Genomic DNA, 20,415 nt, shown 5'->3' with positions numbered 1-20,415 from the left:
ATCTATATTCATTCATCCATTCGTTCATTCACCAAGTACTTTCAGGTGTCTACTAAATGCCAAGCTCTGTGCTAAACCCTAGATATATGGAGATGAATGAGAAAACTGTCCCTCCCACTGAGGAGCTCATTATCTAATCCAATTTAGACAGAGAGATAACTGTACACAATGTGATAAGTTCTACAATAGATAGATATAGAAGGTGTTGGATGAGCCCAAAGGATGGAGTGATTATCCTGAAAGGGGTCAGAAAAGTGAAGCATGGGCTAGACCCAGAAGGAAGAGTAAGAGTTTGCTAATCCCTCTGGAAGAGGGAAAGGACTTAGCCACTCTCAGGTCTTCCTACTTTAGTAGGAACCACCAAGTTACCAGGGGACCAGGATAGAAGGGGAAAATGGTGATGAAGAAGACAACTGATACATGGCTTAGACTTGAGGTACAGCAGAAAAAGGATAGGCTACAAAACAAGCAGGGGGCCACAGAGAACAGCACTGACCACTGAGTTAAGTAGGTGAAATAAAAGAGACAGAAACAAGAACTCAACCTCTAAAAAAACCCCAGGTCCAGATTGGTCATCAATATCTGAAGCTTCTAAAGATGTGGTGGAACAAGGGGTGAGAGAAGAGGAAGAAATGTCTAGGCTGCTCTCTTACTGCTGACGAACTACAGTCTTCTGCCCATTTTGTCACGGAAAAAGGGAGTGGAACCTCCTCAAGGTACACACCAGGTGGCGCTAAAAAATAGCTAAAACAAACCAGAGGCGCCATTTCCTGCTCCCATCTTCTCTGGCTACATACCCTCCCTTATAGTATTCCTTCAAGACACTACTCCCTAATATTACACCATTAGATATTCAATTCTTCACTAAAATATTATCCTCTCTGAAAGCAGACTCTTGAGAAAAGCATATGATATATCTGTCCTCTCTATATAATAGGGAGCTCCTTTAAAGTAGAATCAAAACTGACCCACTTTTATAGTCTTAACAGGATCTTGAAGAGATGAAAATCAATAAATACTATTGGGAGCAGATATTGAGCAAATAACTGTACCATTAGGCCTTGCCCCACTCCATCTCCTCCAGAGAAGACTGAGCATCTTGAAGGCAGCAATCAATTCGCATTACAAGAAAACTGTACAGCCTGACTGCAAGCCCTGGCTCTAAGCAGTTATGTGACTATGGACAAGTCTGTTCCCTGCATTGGGCCTGTTTCTTCATTTTAAAATGGGAATCAAAATTCCTGCCTGCCTCAAAGAATTATCTTGAAACCCAATGAAATCCTAATTGGAATGTGCATGTAGCATTACATTTATCCACCCAAAATATCAGGAACTCTGCAAAAAAAAAAAAAAATGGTAGCTGGCAATTTAGGCCTATTAAAGTAAGCAGGGAAGAGATGGCATGTAGCCCTGGACACTGTCAGAGGAGGATGTGTGTATGCACATGTGTGAGCCCATCTCTGGGTGTGTGTGCATTTGTTTCTCTAAGTGTCACAGTGGTCATTTAGTTCTGTAGGCCTTGGGGAGCAGGGAGGGCTAGGAGCTTAGTTTTATCCCCAAACTTGGAATGTCTCCTGCCTAGATTCTTTGCCTTTGGAATGAAAACAGTACATGTTTTTCAGACAAATGAAGAATGAGGACTGCCCAGACAGCAGCATTTAGCCCCTAGTTGGCAAAGGGCCCAGGATCAAGGGGCCCTGCAAAGTAGTCAGTAATCAGCTCAGAGATAAACTCCTCCTTTTGCCCCCTAGAAGCCTGGCCGATGGGAATGAATCTGATAGGACTGCCTTTACTGAGGCAGCACCCTGCCAGTGTCAAAATTCCTAGCTCACTACTTACTGATATGTGAACCCAAGCAAGGCACTCACTCTCTCTGAGCCTTCATTTCTTCAACTCTAAAATAAGGATAATAATAGTACCTACCTCACCATGCTGTGATGATTAAAAACTAATGCATTTAACTACTTAACAATACCTGGCTCACAAGAAATCCTTTCCTAATCTCTCCAAAGAAAACAGTATCTATCATTAAAAAAAATAATAGAAAGAGCCAGATTTCTTTTCCTTTTACATGGATTCCTGCAAAGACTTTCCAACTAGACTCCCTAGGCTGCCAGAATTTTCTCAAAGACAGTCCTAAAGTAGGCCTCTCCTCTTCTCAAAAATAAAACAAAGTAAAAAGCCAAATACCTGTATTGCCTCTCTGTTGCCTTTTGCACTCTTACTAAAGTTCTCCATGTGAGTCTTAAGGCGCCAGGGGTCTGGCCTCACTACACATTCAACCTTAACTACCAAGACCTCCTTACCCATCTTTCAAGGTCACCTCCTCAGTGAGCACATTACTCATCTCCTGCCTCTGTGCTCTTCCAGTCCTTAGAGCAGGGATGGGGAACCTTTTTTCTGCCAAGAGCCATATAGATACTTATAACAGCAGGCCATACAAAATTATCAACTTAAAAATTAGCTTTGGAAAAAGCTTCTTGATTTATTGAATTTCAAGTCCTGCCTGCGGGTGCCTTGGCAGGGCCAGACCAAATGATTTTGAGGGCTGTATATAGCCCGCAGGCTGGATGTTCCCCACCTGCCTTACAATTATCATCCCATAAACTGGCCCTGAGTCACTGCACTAAGTGTATGCTCACTGATCCTTCTCATGTGTGAGCTTTGTTGACCCAAGAGCAGTGAATTCCTTACAATACCCAGCACAGTCCTGGTTCCTAGCTATCAGGAAGTACTTAGATCGACTGGCACCTTTTTTCCACAGCAAGATCTTCTATAGTAGTTTTAAGCCAAGTTTTATTTATACAGAATCCCAGACTATCAGAACTAGGTCATTAATGTTCTAGTTCGACACTTTCATATTACTGATGAGGAAATAAGTCCTAGAGGGGAAAGGGATTTACCCAAAGTCATACAAGTGAGTACTTATGAAATTTGGAAGGTATTAGGAAGATAGATTTGTGGTTTCTCTGGGGAACAGTGAAGAACAATTCATTTTATCTATTTCTATAGGAAATGAAGCAAAGGTAGGGCAAGGATAGAATGACCCCTAACAAGCCATCCAACCAGGGAAGTTCAAGACTTCTGACAGCTACACATTTCTCCCTCTGAAGCTGAGAGGGGAAAAAGATAGAAATAAGCTTCTGCCCTGGGGAAGAATACTTGCCCATGCAACTGGAATGGCAGGAACCTGGACTCCCAATGCAATTTTGGAAGGATGGCACAGCCTGGGCAGCCGCGTCAGCATGGTCCCAGGGACCAGGTAGCCCACAACCTGAGCGGATACAGGAAGTTCCCAAGAGCTAGCAACACTAGGGCTGTGGGGAAGGGACAGGGCCTTACCTTTCCTGAAGGTCATGCAGACTCTGCTCAGCTCGGTGTAATCCCTCCAGATCCTTCATCATCTTCTTCATGTGTTCCTTGGAGTAACGGTTCTGGATATAAGCAAACCAGCAGCCACCCACACCAATAACGATAGACACCACCAGCATGAAGTCCTTGAGGTGATTATGGCGGGTCACTGCCAGAGAGGAAGGGCATGGTGAGTCAGGCTGCCTACTGCACACTTAGCCTTGCAGAGTCCACTGCACCTCCTCCACCATGAAGCCTCTGTTTCTGTTCTTAGACACATACTTGTCATACACTATTATTTTAAGTTCTGTGCCTGTTTCTCTGCTAAGTCAAGGCCTAGTTTGCAAAGGATGAAAGGCCATAGAGCAACGGAGGAAACTTATTAAATCATGCTCCCCTAATATGCAGTGAAGAGGAGAGCACTAGTGTCTTCTCAATACATGCCAGTCATCTCTGGTCTGCGATGAGCCCACATACCCAGATGCAGTGGCTTCCGTCCTACATGGTAGGTAACACTAGGGTGCTAGAGCAGGTAGAAAGGGATGGCTGGTAAGGGTATAAAGCAATGTCACTAGAGCTTGAGGTCTGGCTGTGGAACTGAGGTTACTACAGAAGCTGGGTCTCCTGGACTACTAAGCTATTGTAGGCACACGGGGCAAAGTCCAGATCAGGTAAAGGTCTGTAAATCTCATGTATGGAGAGCATTTGTGGCTCAGTCCACAGACCAGGTAGGACAGGAGTAGCCTCAAGAGATTGGTATATATAAAACAGTCCGCATGCCAGGAATAGAGGGGCAGGGCTACCTGCTGAGAATGCCTGGTAGCAATTTGGTAAAGTGGCCAGGGCCTCAGCCACCAACTGCGATTCAGAGTAATAATCAATCTCCAGAGCAAAACTGAAAAGCTAATCAAGGAACAACAGTAGAAGATAAGAGCAAAGGCCATGTCCTAAGAATTGAGCCAACCAGACGAGGGGCACTCCTGGAGCCTGACATTGTTCCTAGTATACCAGATATGGGCCTGGGGCCACAGCGCAGGAGACCTGAAGGAGACACCTAAGGAGAAGAGGGCTGCTGCCGTAGCCCCTGCCTGGGTTGCACTCAACTTGGGATAGAGTAGCTGTGTGCTCAGAGGACCCCAAATGTGGGAGTCAGGGAAGGAAGAAAAGGGAATGACCTCCTGTGTACAGCTGTTTGCTCTCAGACTGGAGAGAGGAAAGTAGGACTGACAAAATGTCAGTGTGTGGTAAGGATAAGGGGCTAATGAGAATCCAGTCCCAGGTGGAGCCACCAAGTTGAGGCAGGGTCTAGACAGCAGAAGAAAACACATGTAGCTGGAAACCGCATGAGAATGAGGCCCAGATTGAGAAAAGGGGTTATATTCATAGCTCCTCATTGAAAGGCTGAGTGGCAGGACATGGGGATGGTATGGGATCAAAGACAGTTTAGCACATTCTATTTCTATCCAAGGGAGGGGAGTTACTAGGTCCCGGGTGGGAGCCATGTCCTTTACATGTTTATGCCAGGTTCTCATAGAGAAAACTAAGGGTCCTCTAGCAGCCATCTCCTAGCCTCCAGGCAAGCCTACACTTCCAGCCATACTCAAGTCCTCACTCTCTTCCCTTCAGGTCCCAAGAAGAGATATCTCTGCCGTACAGAAAGCTGCCTTTCTTTCTGGAACACACAAGCCTCCTACTCAGCCTCTACCAGAGGCTGGGATACACTCTGTCTCCTGTTTGTTTAGGACTGCTAGCCTTGGCTTCCCAGGGTTTTTCAATTCCAACATCCCCTGTACATTCCTATGGAAAGTCAAAGGCACTCTTGTTCAAACAAGACTCCATCAACCAGCACCCTCCAACACTTCAAATTTTTAAGGTGGTCATGCAGACTGGGTGCTTGTCTATTCTATTCAGTCCCTTATTCAACCTTGTCCAGATCAAATTGGAACAAGATGCTATTATTTTTTCCAGCTTCACATTCTCATCCAAGTCATGAATATGAATTCCGAATGGCCAGGACCAAGAATAGGACCTAAGATAATACTGTTCCACCTATCAGCACCCACTGGATCTCTTCAACCAGTTTTGACTTCACTTAAATGTACAAGCATCCACCCCAAACATACATCCCTCTGCCTTGTCAAATGCATAGCTGAAGCTCAGCTATACTGCCTGTCACATCCCATGAGCAACAAAGCTTGGTGGGAAGAAAATGAATCTAATATGGTTGATTCACTCCACGGCCCCTGTGATCATCGCTTGTCTATATGCCAGTGGCTAGCACAGCACCAACTAACCCACAGAGGCACTCAATAAATATTTGTGGGATTGAATTGTTAATGATAAGCCTCAAGCATATCTCCCTCTCCTTAATCCACATAAGAGGAAGAGAAACAGAGCAAATATATAATGTATCAGGCACTTATATTCACCACCTCTAATTCTCACAACTACACTCTAACGTAGGGTAATAGTATTCCCATTCTATAGACCAGAAAACTGTGGCTCACAGGAGTACTAACTTGCTAGGGTTCATTAAAAGTGACAGAGCTGGGATTCAAATCCAGATATGCCTGACTGCATGGTCTTCCTGCTACACCCACTTGTAATTACAACTTTCATACTCATGCAGCAGGTATTGTTTCTGCTTTGTTACTTGCAAGCATCTCTCACCATGGAGAGGCCTATATCTCCTGATCTAGCCAGAGTGTGACTAAGAGTTCCAAGGCCTCAGTTTTTCCTCCAAACAACATCTTGAAAGCTGACTGTGACATTGCCATCAGGACAGGCCTTTAAAGTTAAACTAAGTCCTCATGTAGAGAAAGTCTGCCATCAAAGGAAGCATCCTACACTGACTATTAGGAAGTGTGGGTTCTATGCTGTCCTCTGGCCCAATTTGTTATGAAATTCACTTCCCCCATCTGGATCTCAGCTTCCTCAGCTATAAAATGCGTTACCACAGAATTACTAAAGAGATCAAATGTGTAGTTGTAAATGAAAGTACTTAGAGGTGTTTTGAAAATATTCACACAGACGTATCCAATAAGTAATTAAGAATGAGGATATGGAGTTTGAGGAAGAGACAGGGGCTGGAGAAGTTGGTATGAGAATTGTCAGGTCCCTTCAGTGGGGACTTAGTCTGAACCCCACAGTTCTAAATGAATCTATGATGGTTAATTTTGTGTCAACTTGACTGGGCTAAGGAATACCCAGGTAGCTGGTAAAACATTATTTCTGGGTGTGTCTGTGAGGTTGTCTTCATAAGGGATTAGTATTTGAATTGGTAGACTGAGTAAAGAAGATCATCTTCACTAAAGTGAGTGGGCATCATCCAATCATCCTCAGGCCACTGAGGGCCTGAGTAGAACCAAAGGTGGAGGAAGGGTGGACTTCCTCTCTCAGCTTGAACTGAGGCATCCATCTTTTCCTGCCCTCTTCCATCAGTGTTCCTGGTTCTCAGGTACTCAGACTCAGACACGGACTTACACCATCAGCCCCCTGATTCTCTAGCCTTTGGACTCAGACTTACACCATCATCTTCCCTGGTTCTCAGGCCTTTGGAATTGGGCTGAATTACACCACTGGCTTTCCTGGTTCTCCAGCTTGCACATGGTAGATCATGGGACTCTTGGCCTCCATAATTACGTGAGCCAATTCTTATAATAAATCTCTTACACATATCTATATATGTGTCCTATTGGCTCTGTTTCTCTGGAGAACCCTGAATAATATGGAATCTATAAATTATTATGTCAGGAAAAGAGGGTAAAATAGGGAAATCAAGTGTCTAGTCTATGCCTAACTAATGATGTACTTCTTCCCATCATAATCCCATTCCCATTCTTCAGTTCCTACTACCTACCTTCCAAGCCCACCACAGTCCACAGAGATCCTTCCATTCCTTCTCCTCTGAACTAGGATCCCTGGTCAACCCTCTCTTTGGACAGGTAAACATGGTTTATCTCTAGCTATTCTCAGGGACTGCCTTGTGCGTTTTTCAACTTTCATGTCAGTCACCTTCTTTCTGATAGTCTGTGAGTTCCTCAGGGCGAGGCATAAAACTAATTTATCTTTGTAGCTCCATACTTAGCATAGAGCCTGAACCAGAGCAAGTACTCAGCAAAGGCAGTGAGCAGAGGTTTTAGCCCGAAAAGGGGTGTGGAGTTGTACAATATAAAGTGCATGTGAAGGGCAAATACCAGCTCCTGGAGACATGAAGAATATGGCCAGCTGTCCTACATAAGCTCAGCTCTCAAAATCTACCTCGCACCCAGGGAACATAGCCAGGGCAGAGAGACCATGGAAGTTTCATGAGAGCAGGTATGGCTGGCCAAGTGAACAGAGCTAACTCAGGGAAACTGGCTGGAACCTGAGAGTCCAGAAGGTGGCAGAATTCCTAGCCCAAGTGCTGTAAATAGATTTTAACAAAATGAGGTCAACTGTTCACACAATCGGGCCTACGGCAGGGAAGGAGAGTGTAAACTAATGAGATGATGACATGTCAACAGAGTCGGGGGTAATGGTGAAAATTTTCAAGGTTCCAGTTAGCACTGAGAAGTGAGCCTCTAATCATTATCACTTTCTGGAATTCCCTCTCCAAATCTCTTCTCTCCACCCTCTCTGCTGCCCATAAATATGTGCTAGGAATATCTTTTGTCATTTATGCAGTCTTCTGTCTGTCCTGAGGTGTCTGTTTAACCTGGAACAGCTGTTCCTGTCACTTCTGGTTATAGCCCCCAAAAGTGCTTTAACCGCCTCCCCTATCCAAAGATGCTCCATAGGTAGCAGTTCTCCCCAGAACCAAGCTGGAAAGGATTCTCGCCCCATCTTCTCTCACTCCTGTAGCTCTCTCTGGCAAAGCCCAGCCTCCTTCTTTGTAACTTCTAGCATACATCACCTGACACCTACTACTTGCTGGGTCTTATGTTAAGTGCTGATGACAGATGGACAAAGCTGTTTCAACCCTGAGGAGCTTCCGGTTTAAATGGCAGCAGAGAGGGAAACAGAATTTTATAAAGGATTCAGGTATAAAGCACTGTGGCTTCCCAGAGGAGAGTAAGAGGGAAGAATTCCTGGGAAGAGGCTGTAGAGACTGGAAGGGTGAGTTGGAGCATAACAGAAAGGAGAAAGAAGGTAAGGATAGAGCTGAGACCAGAGCAAGCTTTGCCCGAGAGGCAGCCACTCCTGCTTACCAATGACTCTTCCCTGTTATCTGAGCCACTGAAGAAGGAAGACAAGCTGTAGTCTTGTCTTTTCCTCTCCACAACTCTCCCAACCCTAAAAATTACTTGGCAGGCGTCTCCCTGTACCCTTCTCAATACTCCCATTAAAGCACCAAGGGCACAGTAGTCCCTAGCCCAGTACTAAGCACAGCAGGCATACTGTACACTGAAAATAGTAGTTACCATTTGTTTAGAAGAAATTGGGACATAGAGAACCTTAGGAATATGCCCAAAGTCACAAAACTTCTGAGTGACAGAGACAGTTTGCTTGATTTCAAAGCTAGAACTCTTTATAACTTGTTTCCTCTACCAAAAGTAGAGGGTAGGATTAGAGTAGAAAGAGCAGTGAAATATAAGTTAAAGACCTGGGTTTGAGTCATGGCTCTGCCACTTAAAAGCTGAATGACCTCTAAAAACTCACCTCATCTCTTTGAGCATCATTTTCTCTTGAGAAATTATCTGCAGAGGAGAAAAGGCCCCCTCAATGAATGATGTCCTGCCAGAGTGAACATCAGCGCAGGCCTCCAACTGGACACTGCCTTGGGCCTTTGCTTCTCAGAGCACACCTAACATCTGGGGCTACTGGCACTGCTAGGGGAGCCCCACATGGGCCTCCAAGCCTAGAGCCAACTTTGCAGGGTGGAAAAGTCTGTAAAGGGCCATGTGCTGCTCTGTGGCCACATGGGGAGGACTGAGATGTCGTGGACCCTGAGTTGACACCTCTGCTGAGCCAGTCTGATCCCTTTTCCCTCTTCCCAAGCTTCGAAGCTGCTGTAAAGATGGATCCTGCTCACTCAGCAGACCCTCCTGGCTACTGCACAACAACCTCTAATTTTGAGATTTCTCACACCTCAGACCAATGGCAGGACTTTCATTAAGGTAGCCATGGCTGGCAGCTATAACTGGCCCAGGTTCTCTGGGGTGTTTACCTACTATATGCCTTATGGTGAGGTGTGAGAACCATAGCCCTAAGAACTCATCCAGGTGCAGAACACAGGTCAGAGCCAGCATAGGCCCTCATTCTAAGTCCTGCGTGGGTGCTGGACAGGGAGCAACACTGGACTAGGGGTTTTAGTTCATGCTCAGATGGGAACACAGAGCATAGACTTTAGAGGGACACAGATCAAGGGATTCTTTGCAGGTCTCCACTAGGCACGGCCACACCCTTTTAGAAGTCTCCTGGCAAAGGCCTTCCTAGTATTTTCCTCAGATTCCAGCTGGCAATTTTCAAAAATTTTCTTTAACAAGCATCAGTAGGAAAGTGTAAAAACAATATTTGCCATCAGGACAGCTGCTGGATTCAAAAGCATAGCTCCCAGGAGTGTACTCAGCTCTAGCTCTATCTGAGTACTTGAATGAGAGAGCCAGTAACAGCTTTACTGACCAAGCCCATTTTATAGGTGAGGAAACTTAAATGTAGGCAGGAGAACTGAATTGCCAAAGATCACTTGATAAGGCAAGGGCCACAAAATTCCTAAAGGTACAAGATATATATAGTAGTAGGAAGAAACAGACCTCCTCTGTCTTTTACACAGGACCCTTATCAACCAAAGAGTTTCTCCCCAAAATTACAGAATGTAGTAGCTGAAAGGAATCTTAAGGATCCATTAGCTCAATTGTTTCATGATACAAATCAGAAAACACACCCTGAGAAAAGTGACCTACACAATGTCACACAGTGAGAGAAGGGAACAGCTAAACAGCATTCAGCCTCTATCGGTTACTTTTATCCCCGAGCATAACTTTCATATTTTAGCCTTGTGTTCCTGCTCAGGGTGTTTCCTCCACCTAAAACACCCTGTCTAGCCACCTCCATGGAATATAGTCCTACCTATCCTTATAGGCAGAGCTCACATGCCACCTTCTTTATCCCTCCTCTGGACCTCAGAAGTACTATGTATCTGTCTAGAACATTCATTGTATCCCTTGAGGGCAGAATATGATTCATCCAGGTCTTCTACAGGTTCTAGCACAGCACTGGCACAAAGCAGATGTTTTATTAATGTATCTAATGAATAGATGTTGATATCTGGCTAGACTAAAATGTAAAGCCATTTCATATCTCAATAGCAGTAGCAAGGTGGAGGCACTGCCTTGCAGGTGGGCCTAGGAGACCTGGGACCTCTACCCAGCCACTCCAACAGCCTTGGATTCAATGACACACCAGCAGCCCTTCTCTCCACAGGACTCACAGAGAGGAGGCCCAAAGAGCACTGTGTCCAGGGCCTTCAGCTGCAGCTTCTGCCGATGGCTCCGGTCTGTCATCTTCAGCACAGTCCCTGTCATGGTGGTGTTGGTTACAGCAAGCCTGTTGAGGCAAAGAGTAGGCACTCAGTTCCCTGCCAGCAAAGCCAGGAAGGATCCTGGTAAAACTCCTCACCTCTTCCAGGGACACTTCCATGACTTCTAGCTCCCAGTGACTGCTCTCCTCTGCATGCTAGAACAGAGAGTCTCTACCGGTGGATCTCAATGGGGAGTATGCAGGGACAGGTAACATCTACCAAGAATTTGTTCACCCTTCTCTACATGTCCACCTCTCCTGAGTATCCTACTCTCTAAGGATTATCCATTTGTGACCATTCCCACACCCAGCTGTAAATTTTCTGTTGTGCTTCCCCCTATAGGGATTATCCACTGTGTATCTGTCTCCACACTCCCACCATTTTTAAATGAATTCTCCTGTCCAGCCCTTGTTAAAATGTCATGCTACATGACCCAGTGATTCTGGGGACCTCTGAATTATCCTAATACTAACCCAATTAAATGTATTTAATAATAAAAAATATTTAGTACTCATTAAATATAAACCTACTGATAACAAATGCTGCATACTTTTGTTAGCTTGCAGTTGATTCACTGTAATTCACTCCCAATCAGATTACTATAATTTTTATGACCTTCAACCATACTGTTAATAATAACTCTAATAAGAGAGGGTCTGTAAACAAGAAAATGACCTCAGAAAAACTGGACTTTGTTTATCTCCTGCTGGAACACAGTGGGTATAGGAGGAGAAGAGTCTAAGATACGAAAGATTGAAAAGCCACTGGTCTGGGTCCCACAAGTAAGCATTTACTGCTGTACTACTCCATAAGGCCAGCGCTTTTTTCGAATGCATATCTTTCTTCCTCCAGGTAGAAAAGAAGCTTCTGACATCACAGTGTGTGTTTATACTCCTGCCTGGGCATGCAGGAGCAGCTACTTCCTTCTCTAGCCCTGGAAAGCAATTGAGCCCACCTACAACAGAGGCAATGAGACACTGATGGGAAGTAGGGGGTCAGAAGATCTGGTTTCTGGGCTCAGCTCTATCACTGAGTGACTCACTTGTACAATCACAAGCTGCTAAGTCCCTCCCCTGGGGCCTCGGTTTCCTTCTGTGTAAACTTACGTAAAATCAGATGCTTCCTACAAGCCTGGGAATTCTTGGGGCCCCTCTTTAGAGCACTACCAGGTGTGCTGGACTTCATCTCACTGATAAAAATAAGTGTCATCTTTTGTACAGTTTATTTGTCAAAGAAACCTATGAACTTGAATGCTATCTACTTCTAAGCAATGAAATGAAAAACATTTTCTAGCTAACATTTCCTAAGCAACTACTGTGATCTTGTACTATTCTGACATTTTACATACAATACCTCATTTAGTTCTCATGACTTTAAAAACCCAGTTCTATTACCAGCTCCACTTTACAGATACAAAAACTGAGACTTAGAGTTGAATAACTAGCCCAAAGTCACATAGCAAGTAAGTGGCAAAGCCAAGAAACAATCTCAAATCTGCTAGATTCTTTCCATTATACCATGTTGCCTAGTGATGGGCCTAGAACCATCCCTACTCTCGGCACTGATGGCTCCATGCTTCCCACTGTCACTAAGGTGCCACAGCTTGACTTCTTTTCCTGAGCCCAGCCTAGCTGGATCTGATCCTAGCTCTAATTCTAGCCACAGGAGGGTGAAGTGAACCCCATGGCCTGAGATCTATCTTCTTATCCTAGGCTTTACAGTTTTAATCCAAGTCATAGCCATTCCTCAAGATGGAACGGTCCAATGATCCACAAAGTACTACCGCTATTTCCATGGATAATGAGAAAGAAACCTAAACCCTGGAGCTTCACGGTCAATCACCTATTCAATTGCTTGTCTTGACCATTAAACATGGATATGGGATCTAATGCATGTCTTTGTCTGCAGGGTCCAGAAGAGAGCATGGCATATGGTAGGTGCTTGGTAAAGTTTTGTCAAGTAGAACTAAACTGAATATTTCCAGGAAGTCCATCTTCAACTACATGGGGCAAGAGGAAGATGCAGTGAAAAAAGCAGGGCACTTAGAACCAGGCAAACTTTTTTTCAAATTCAAGCTCTGCCACTTACCAGCTTGGATAAATCACAAAATATTTGAAATTCAGTTCGTTTGCCTAAAGTTGGGACAGTAATTCCTTCCTCCCAGAATTGTGAGAATCAACTGAAATAATAGGTAGGAAAGCACTCTATAAAGGGATGCACAAATATTAACAGTATTACTCTCTCCAGAGTAGGAAAAAGCTGTGAAGAGGAGACTGCGGGCAACAGAGGAGGGAACAGCCAGCTCAGGTAGGCCTAAACAGCAGTACCCAGTAGGTCCGTCGCTGGAGACTGCAATGTGTGGGCATACCAACAGCTTCACCTTCCCCTTTCACCTATGCTGAAGCTCATAACCAGATGCACCTACATAATAAGATGATAGATTATACGCAATCAGCACCTACCAGACAGTAAGCCCTTTGAGGACAAGGGCAGGTTATTGTCACCTTTATCCCCAGCACCTAGTACAAATGCTTGGCACAGAGTAGGTACCCAGTAAATATGTGTTGAATGAATAAGTAAATGGATTAGTGACAGAATGACATATGGCACAAGTTTGACATACCAAGAAGTCCAAGCAGTACTCCACTCCCACCCCAAGCCCTAGTATATTGTGCCTGTAAAGGAGGCAAAAAGTTAGGGCACAATAGCTATTGGAAGAGTCATTCCAGAGAGGAAGCTGGGTCCATGCTAGTCAGCACCCATCTCTGCACGATGTCTTTAGAGTAGATTAAGCTATATGTGGATAATTCAGGGGAGGCTAGAAGAGCCCCACGGCTCCTGGGCAATAAAAGAGGCAGCTCTTGGGGGATGGGGGTGACAAAGAAAAGAGAAACACTACAGGCTTTGAAATCTACGCAGATCTAGTGTTTTGCTTCTTCTAGCTGGCCATGTGACCTTGGAAAAGTTACTTAGCCAGTTTCATCATCTTTATACAATAATACCTACCTTACAGGATTGATGTAAGAATTAAATGAGATAATGTATAAAAAGTGTTGAAATAGAGTACCTGGCATGTACTAAGCATTCAATAAATGGCAGCTATTAGTACTATTTCCAGTATTGATAGAAATATTAAATAAGAGAATGAGTGCTGAATAGCCATCCTGCTTAACAGCAAGTGCACAGTAGATGTGAGGAGAGGAGAGGTCTATAGATTCTGCCCTAAAAAGGGTGTAACCTCATTTAACTGGCTGGAGCAACCCAAAGGCAAGCTGACTCCAGCCCATTCCCTGCACTGCAAGTGACGGAACCCAGTCTCCTCCTGACCTTGGCATGGCATGGCCACTGAGCTGCAGCTTCCGGAAGGTCTCTTCATACTGAGGCAGCTCCACATATGTGATCAGCCACTGCACCACCTCGTCCACGGTCCAGTTGTACACTGTGGGGAGAGACCAGCAAAGCCATGACTCCAACATGCCAAACACTGCTTACACTTGCTGTCACGGTCACACTGACCTTAACATTTACCACATGTTTATGTTTTTAACATCTCACTCTCCCATAAAATCCTAGTATAATATACACACTCTACTTTTTGTTTATGTACATACACAGGGGTGGACAAAAGTAGGTTTACAGTTGTTCGTATGGAAAAATACATCAATAAATAATAATATAAGAATAAACTCTGTGTTTCACATACAACTTGTGCCCACCCCTGTATATACATATATATGATATTATATAGAGGATCCAGATGATGTCACTTAAGCCCTGAGTCAGATCATACCTGTCAAAAGCCCTATTCACAGATTTTTTAGTTTTGTGCAACAAGTAAATAGCCCTTTTGTTTATATCAGATTGAAAAGATTTTCTGTCACAACAGGAGCCAATTTTAACTTAAATAATTACTGAGTGATCAATCACAATATGGCAAATCACATCATTGCCCTATATGGCTAATGTAGCTAATCATTCCTCAATATTATAATGTTGTGATTTTTTTTTTTTAATCCTCATCTGAGGATTTTTTTTTAATTGGAGGGAGGGAGGGAGGGAGGGAGGGAGGGAGGGAGGGAGGGAGGGAGGGAGGGAGGGAGGGAGGGAGGGAGGGAGGGGAAAGATCGACTGGTTGCCTCCCATACGTGCCCTGACCAGGAATCGAATCCGAAACCTTTTGGTGTGCGGGACAATGCTCCAACCAACTGAGCCACCTGGCTAGGGCATAATGTTGTGATTTTCAAATGAATAATTATAAAAATAATCCCTTTAAAATAATTTTAATATTCGTGTGGTGTTTAGACACATAGATAACAAACTTATTTCCATACTTTGTCCAGAGTCAACAAGAAAGGAACAGAAGTGGACTTAATACACAAGGAATAAGTTCGAGCCAAGTGAAGGTCAAATGACATCATGATGTATTATATGAATCAAAGTTTCATAGAAGCGTGAACAGAGAAAGATGGTGGGAGGACTGAATCATCAGGTGGCACCCAGCAATAAAGGCATGCTGAACTTAAAGAGCCAGGGAGCAACTGAGTTTCAGCAAAAAGATAATTTTATTGGATTTGAAGTTTGTTTTTATTTAATATATAAATCCATTTTTGTCTATATTTGCATACAAGTTTTATATAGCAACTTAAACCTCATTTTGCTTGTACACACTTAAGTAACATTATAGTAAAAATAATTTAAGTCAGCATTTCAGGGCCAAGAGAAATTATTTCCCTTAAAGGGAATCTGTACATTCCTCAAGTTTGAAAACTACTACTGTAAGCAGCAAGAAGCCTAAAAAGTTTTGAAGTAGAATGAGATGGTGAGATTTATCACCCTCCTTGCTTAAGATTCATATCTTTACCAAAAACTGTCTTTCATCAGAATGCTGTCTAATTTCCCCTTAGTAACTAGGAAACATTAAGGCATAGACCATGTCCCATTCATTTTTGCTTACCCCACTGACTCTAAAATAGAGCTTCATATACAGTGGCATTAAGAAGAATTTACTCAAAGATTAACTATCCTAAATGAGGAGTTCCAGAAACGTTCTGACTGTGGGCTAAACAACAATCTCCTTAGACTAATATACAGCTCGTGTAGATGGTTAACTTCTGAAATGCTTGTCAAAAAAAACAGGCACTCCTCTGGTGGGCACACCTCAGATCTTAGGTTGTTTCTGTCACTCTCACATAAGATAGAGAAGTTGGAAGGCTGGGCTCTGTCCCTTCATTCTCCTATTTCCCCTACAGTGGAACCTGGCACTGGTCCAAAGCAGACCCTAGGAAGGTATCTTGAATGAAACCAAGTTGAAGGCATAAATGTTACAATCTCTTGATGTTCTCAAGAAGCTACTGGAGCTCAGGAGGAAAGTTCTGAAGCCAATAGACTTTGGAGGTAGATTACACTATTTGCAGAGACACAGGAAGTGAGAAGGGAAAAGTGCCATGGGACAAAATGCAGCAGGTATAGTGCCCTAAGGCTGCATCCTAGAAGATAAGATACTAGAGGTTTAGGTGAAGGGTGCCTAGTCATTGCTTGGTCACATTTCTAATTCTCAGACTAAAATACATTGGAGAGAAGAATGTAATTAATTTCCAGTGCTTGGAAAATTCTAGTGCTTGGAAAAGGAGGGATGACAGAGCTGGGATTAAAGAAGCATTACAAAAAGTAGAATGTATCAGCCATTATTCCTGAAAACGAATATATAGCCACACACATTATAAATATGATCATTTACTGTGGTTTGGAGTATCAGGTAATAAAGGCGTAATAGAGTGACACACAGACATGAGGCAGACAGACAAGTGCTGGCCTGTAAAGTACAGAGAACAACACACTCCTGCCACTGCTGCCAAGGGAGCTCAGCCTCATCTAGGACAAAGGGGCCTTTCTGCTGGGCATGTGGAGTGGAAAGAAGTCCACTTTTTTACTGCTAGAAAGGCCTGAGGCCAGTGGTACTACAAAGGCCTTTTGTCTACTGGGAGGACACCTTGATACAAGCCTGAGCACAGACCTTTCGCACACAGGAACTCCTCTATCTGCACCCTACACTGCAGTGAGACAGGCAGGAGTCACTCTAGACCAAGGTTTCTCAGTCTTTGCACCATTGATATTTTGGACAGGATACTTCTTTGTTATGGGGGGTTGTCCTGTGCATTGTAAGATGTTTAATAACATCCCTGGCATCTATGCAAAAGATGCCAATGGCATACTGCCAGTCATGACAATAAAAAATGTCTCCAGATACTGCTAATTGTTCCCTGGGGGACAAAATTGCCCCTAACTAAAAATCACTGTTCTAAATACTGTATTATGTGACGCAGAGGGTCTATAAGGGGGTCGCTGCAATCCAGTGAGGAAGGACTCAGAAGACACTCGACCCCTATAGAGCTAAGCTATAGGGAAAGGATAATGGCTTCAGTATGTCAGGCCAAACCTCAAGGCAGCTGGTTTTAATTTTTGTTTTCTGTGTTCGACATATCACTGTTACCTAGGCAGATGCCCCACCTAGATAGGGCGTGGCAGCATGGTGTTGTCCAACCAGAGTCACTGCAGTCTGAACAAAATAAGCCCGGATGAGCTGCATTCTTGTCAGAGAGCAACCCTGTGTTCCAGCATGAAGAGCTCATTTAGCAGTCAAGTTGAGATATCAGAGTCCCTTGTCCCTAAGTTTCAAGGACCTAAAAGTTAAAAGCCTTGTTCTACTTTCTCATTCCACAAGAGAAAATGAAGTTTCTCTGAGCCAAAGTGAGGAAGAAGGCAACAGCAGGTACAGAGAGCTGTGGCTGTCTGTGAAAGGCAAGGAGAGCTTAGTACAGAGACAAGCTCCAAATGACTCACATGTCCAAATCCAAGCAGGACATTCAAACAAGAGGTAGTCTGTCATCAGTCCCTCATCCCCCAGAGCCTGTCCATGTGGCCCCTAGAGAGATCAAAGACTACATCTCTGGGCAAAAAGGCAACACTACACAAAATCAAAGACGGCTGACCCCTGGAGTTTTCAGCAATAAACAGTCCTTCATAAGAAGAATGAATAAGGTGACTAAATTTGTAGTTTCCAAACTTTTTAATGACATAATCTACCTGTAAAAAGTTTTTGAGCACACATTGCCAATATATGAATATCTGACATCAGGTATATTGTAAAACAGACATAAAAATTAAGTGTGAGACAAAAATAAATGCAATATAAATACAAGATCTAGTATTTTCTTATACACCCCAATTGATTGTCTTGTGTGGGCCATGCCGAAGTGTGCATACTGCCATTGCAAACTAGTGGACTAACAGTCTAACTCATGCCAACACAGAGGACCTGAACTTCACAGCCTTGCGCAGGAGGCTGCCTCTACTGTAGCTCTTAACTTTGGAGTCCCCATCTAGAATCAGTATCTTGCATTATTTACTTATTCATCCTTGAACATTGCTCTCAAAGTTCTAGGTCTGTTATTTCCAAAAAAAGCTCTTTTCCCTCCTCTTGGCCTTCAAAGCACCAACTAATCCTTAAAACCCAGCTCTACCTCTTTGCTTATTGAAACTCTTTGGAGCCCATTTCAAAATCTCCTCTTATAAAATCTTCAAAATAAGTACTAGCTCTCCCTTCTCTGCTTACTTAGCACTTTCTTTATACAGACTTATTGTCTAACATATATGTTATATTATTATTTAGTCATATATATCTCTTCTCCATTACACTGTAAGCAATTTGGTAGGGGACATGTCTTTTCCATTTATGTATTTCCCAATGTCTAATACAGGACCACATCATTCTAAGTACTCTATAAAGTTTACTGAATGGACAAAAGAATAGATAAAATTAATGAATGTGCAAACAAGAATAGACATAAATGAATGAGTGGGCAAACAAGAACAGATATAAATGAATGAATGGCTATCTGTGGGTCTTGGATCACTTGTTGTACATCCCATCAGTATTTACATTATATTTTCTCACTAACAGGATCACTCTCCCCCATAGACTTCTTATAGAAGTAAAGAGGGGGTGATATTTTTAGGGGGGAAGCATTTATCTTACATATATCAGTAGGGAACCCCAGAAATTGATTTTTAGTTAGCTTCTCAGATAGTAAAGATATAGTTTGGCCTCCATCCTATGTTTCATAGATAGGAAGGGGCCTTTTCTATTTGAGAAAGATGTTTCTATTAAATGAGTAAGACCTCCTGTTTTATTCTGAGAAAAATAATAATAATAATAAAGTTATTCAGGATTGACAAATCTCTGGGCATTTCAGAACACTGGCTTGTTACTGTAGAATATATTAGAAAAAGTACTAGATTTCAAACCAGAAAACCTTGATTTCTATCCTATCTACCATGGACCAGCTTGGGTAAGTCTACCATGGACCAGCTTGGGTAAGTCTGAACCTCAATTCTCATTTTATAAAATATTCATCCAGTCGTCCAAAACATTTATTTTGTACTACTTTGTGCCAGGTACTGGGAACAGAGCAATGATCAAGACAAAGACCCCTACCCCCATGTAGCTTACTATCTAGCAAAAACTGTCTCCCACAGTTGTTGAAATAAATGAGTTCATATGTTTGAAAATGCCTAGGATTTAATATAAACTCCATAGTAATTGTTTCTTCATATACATATATATTCATTCAAAAAGAGACATGTTGAGGACTGCTCAGAATCTGGAGTGTATAGAGATGTAGGCCCATCAGAGAAAAGAAACACAAGCAAAGACATAGAACTAGAAAGTGTGGGGTCTGCTCAGAGAACTCCGAGTTTGTCTGGAGCCCAAGGATTACATATAGGAACAAGGAGAGTGAGGCATTACTAAGGACAAACAATAAAAGTCCTTCAAAGCTGATGGTCTCAAACTCCAAAATCATTTATTCATTGGGAGAGAAAAACAAACACTTATTGAGCACCTACTACTACTTGCCAGGCACTGCTCTAGGAGATAGGGATATAACAGTATACAAAAGAGAGTCACAGATTCCTGGTGCTTATATTCTGGTGGGGAGAGACAAACTAAATATTTATAAACAAATAAATGTTATGTAGTGATAAGTACAATGAAGAAAAATAAAGCAGGGTAAAAGGATAAAGAGTAATGCTACATCAGAGCTGATCAGGAAAGGCCTCTCTGATGAGGTGACATTACAGCAGAAAATTAAGTGAAGGTGTGAGCCATATGAATACTTGGGGGAAGGGCATTCCAAGCAAATGGAGCAGTAAGTATTAGTCCTCAGCACTTGAGCTATATCCACACCTGCAGGGATATTCCAGGACAGATCCCTGCCTTTGCCAATCACTTACCTTGCCAGAGAAAGAATAAGCAATAAGAAATGGGATCCTGAATCAGAATCTCTTTCCCAATGGATCACTGGTGCCTCCAGATGAAGCTCTTACTTACTTTTATGGTTTCAAATCCACATCCCAAAAAGAGCTATGTCTGAAAGGAAGATTGCCAGTGCATTCTTTGCCTCTCCTTCACACAGCTGTTAATTAGTTGGTCACTCAGTCAGCCTTTGGTGAGCTTTTTAGTCAGCCAGTCACATATAACAATGATTAAGAATGTGGGTGTTGGG

At 43.1% G+C, this 20,415-nt stretch overlaps 1 protein-coding gene across 7 annotated transcripts in view; it reads right to left on the bottom strand.

Annotated features, from left to right (window-relative positions):
* Positions 1 to 20,415, bottom strand: part of STIM1 (stromal interaction molecule 1) — a 173,732-nt gene that overhangs the window by 19,383 nt on the left and 133,934 nt on the right. For all 7 annotated transcript variants that reach the window (XM_081152823.1, XM_081152824.1, XM_081152825.1 and 4 more), the window contains exons 4-6: positions 14,180 to 14,291; positions 10,763 to 10,878; positions 3,343 to 3,520 (exon numbers count right to left, since the gene is read on the bottom strand). In XM_081152823.1, the coding sequence (XP_081008949.1) occupies positions 3,343 to 3,520; positions 10,763 to 10,878; positions 14,180 to 14,291 (406 nt within the window). The remainder of the gene's footprint in view (positions 1 to 3,342; positions 3,521 to 10,762; positions 10,879 to 14,179; positions 14,292 to 20,415) is intronic.

Source organism: Miniopterus schreibersii, assembly GCF_964146895.1.
Source record: "Miniopterus schreibersii genome assembly, chromosome: 12".
NCBI classification, from domain to species: Eukaryota; Metazoa; Chordata; class Mammalia; order Chiroptera; family Miniopteridae; genus Miniopterus; species Miniopterus schreibersii.
Note: the sequence above shows the minus strand (reverse complement) of the source record. Positions and strands in the feature narration are given on the sequence as shown.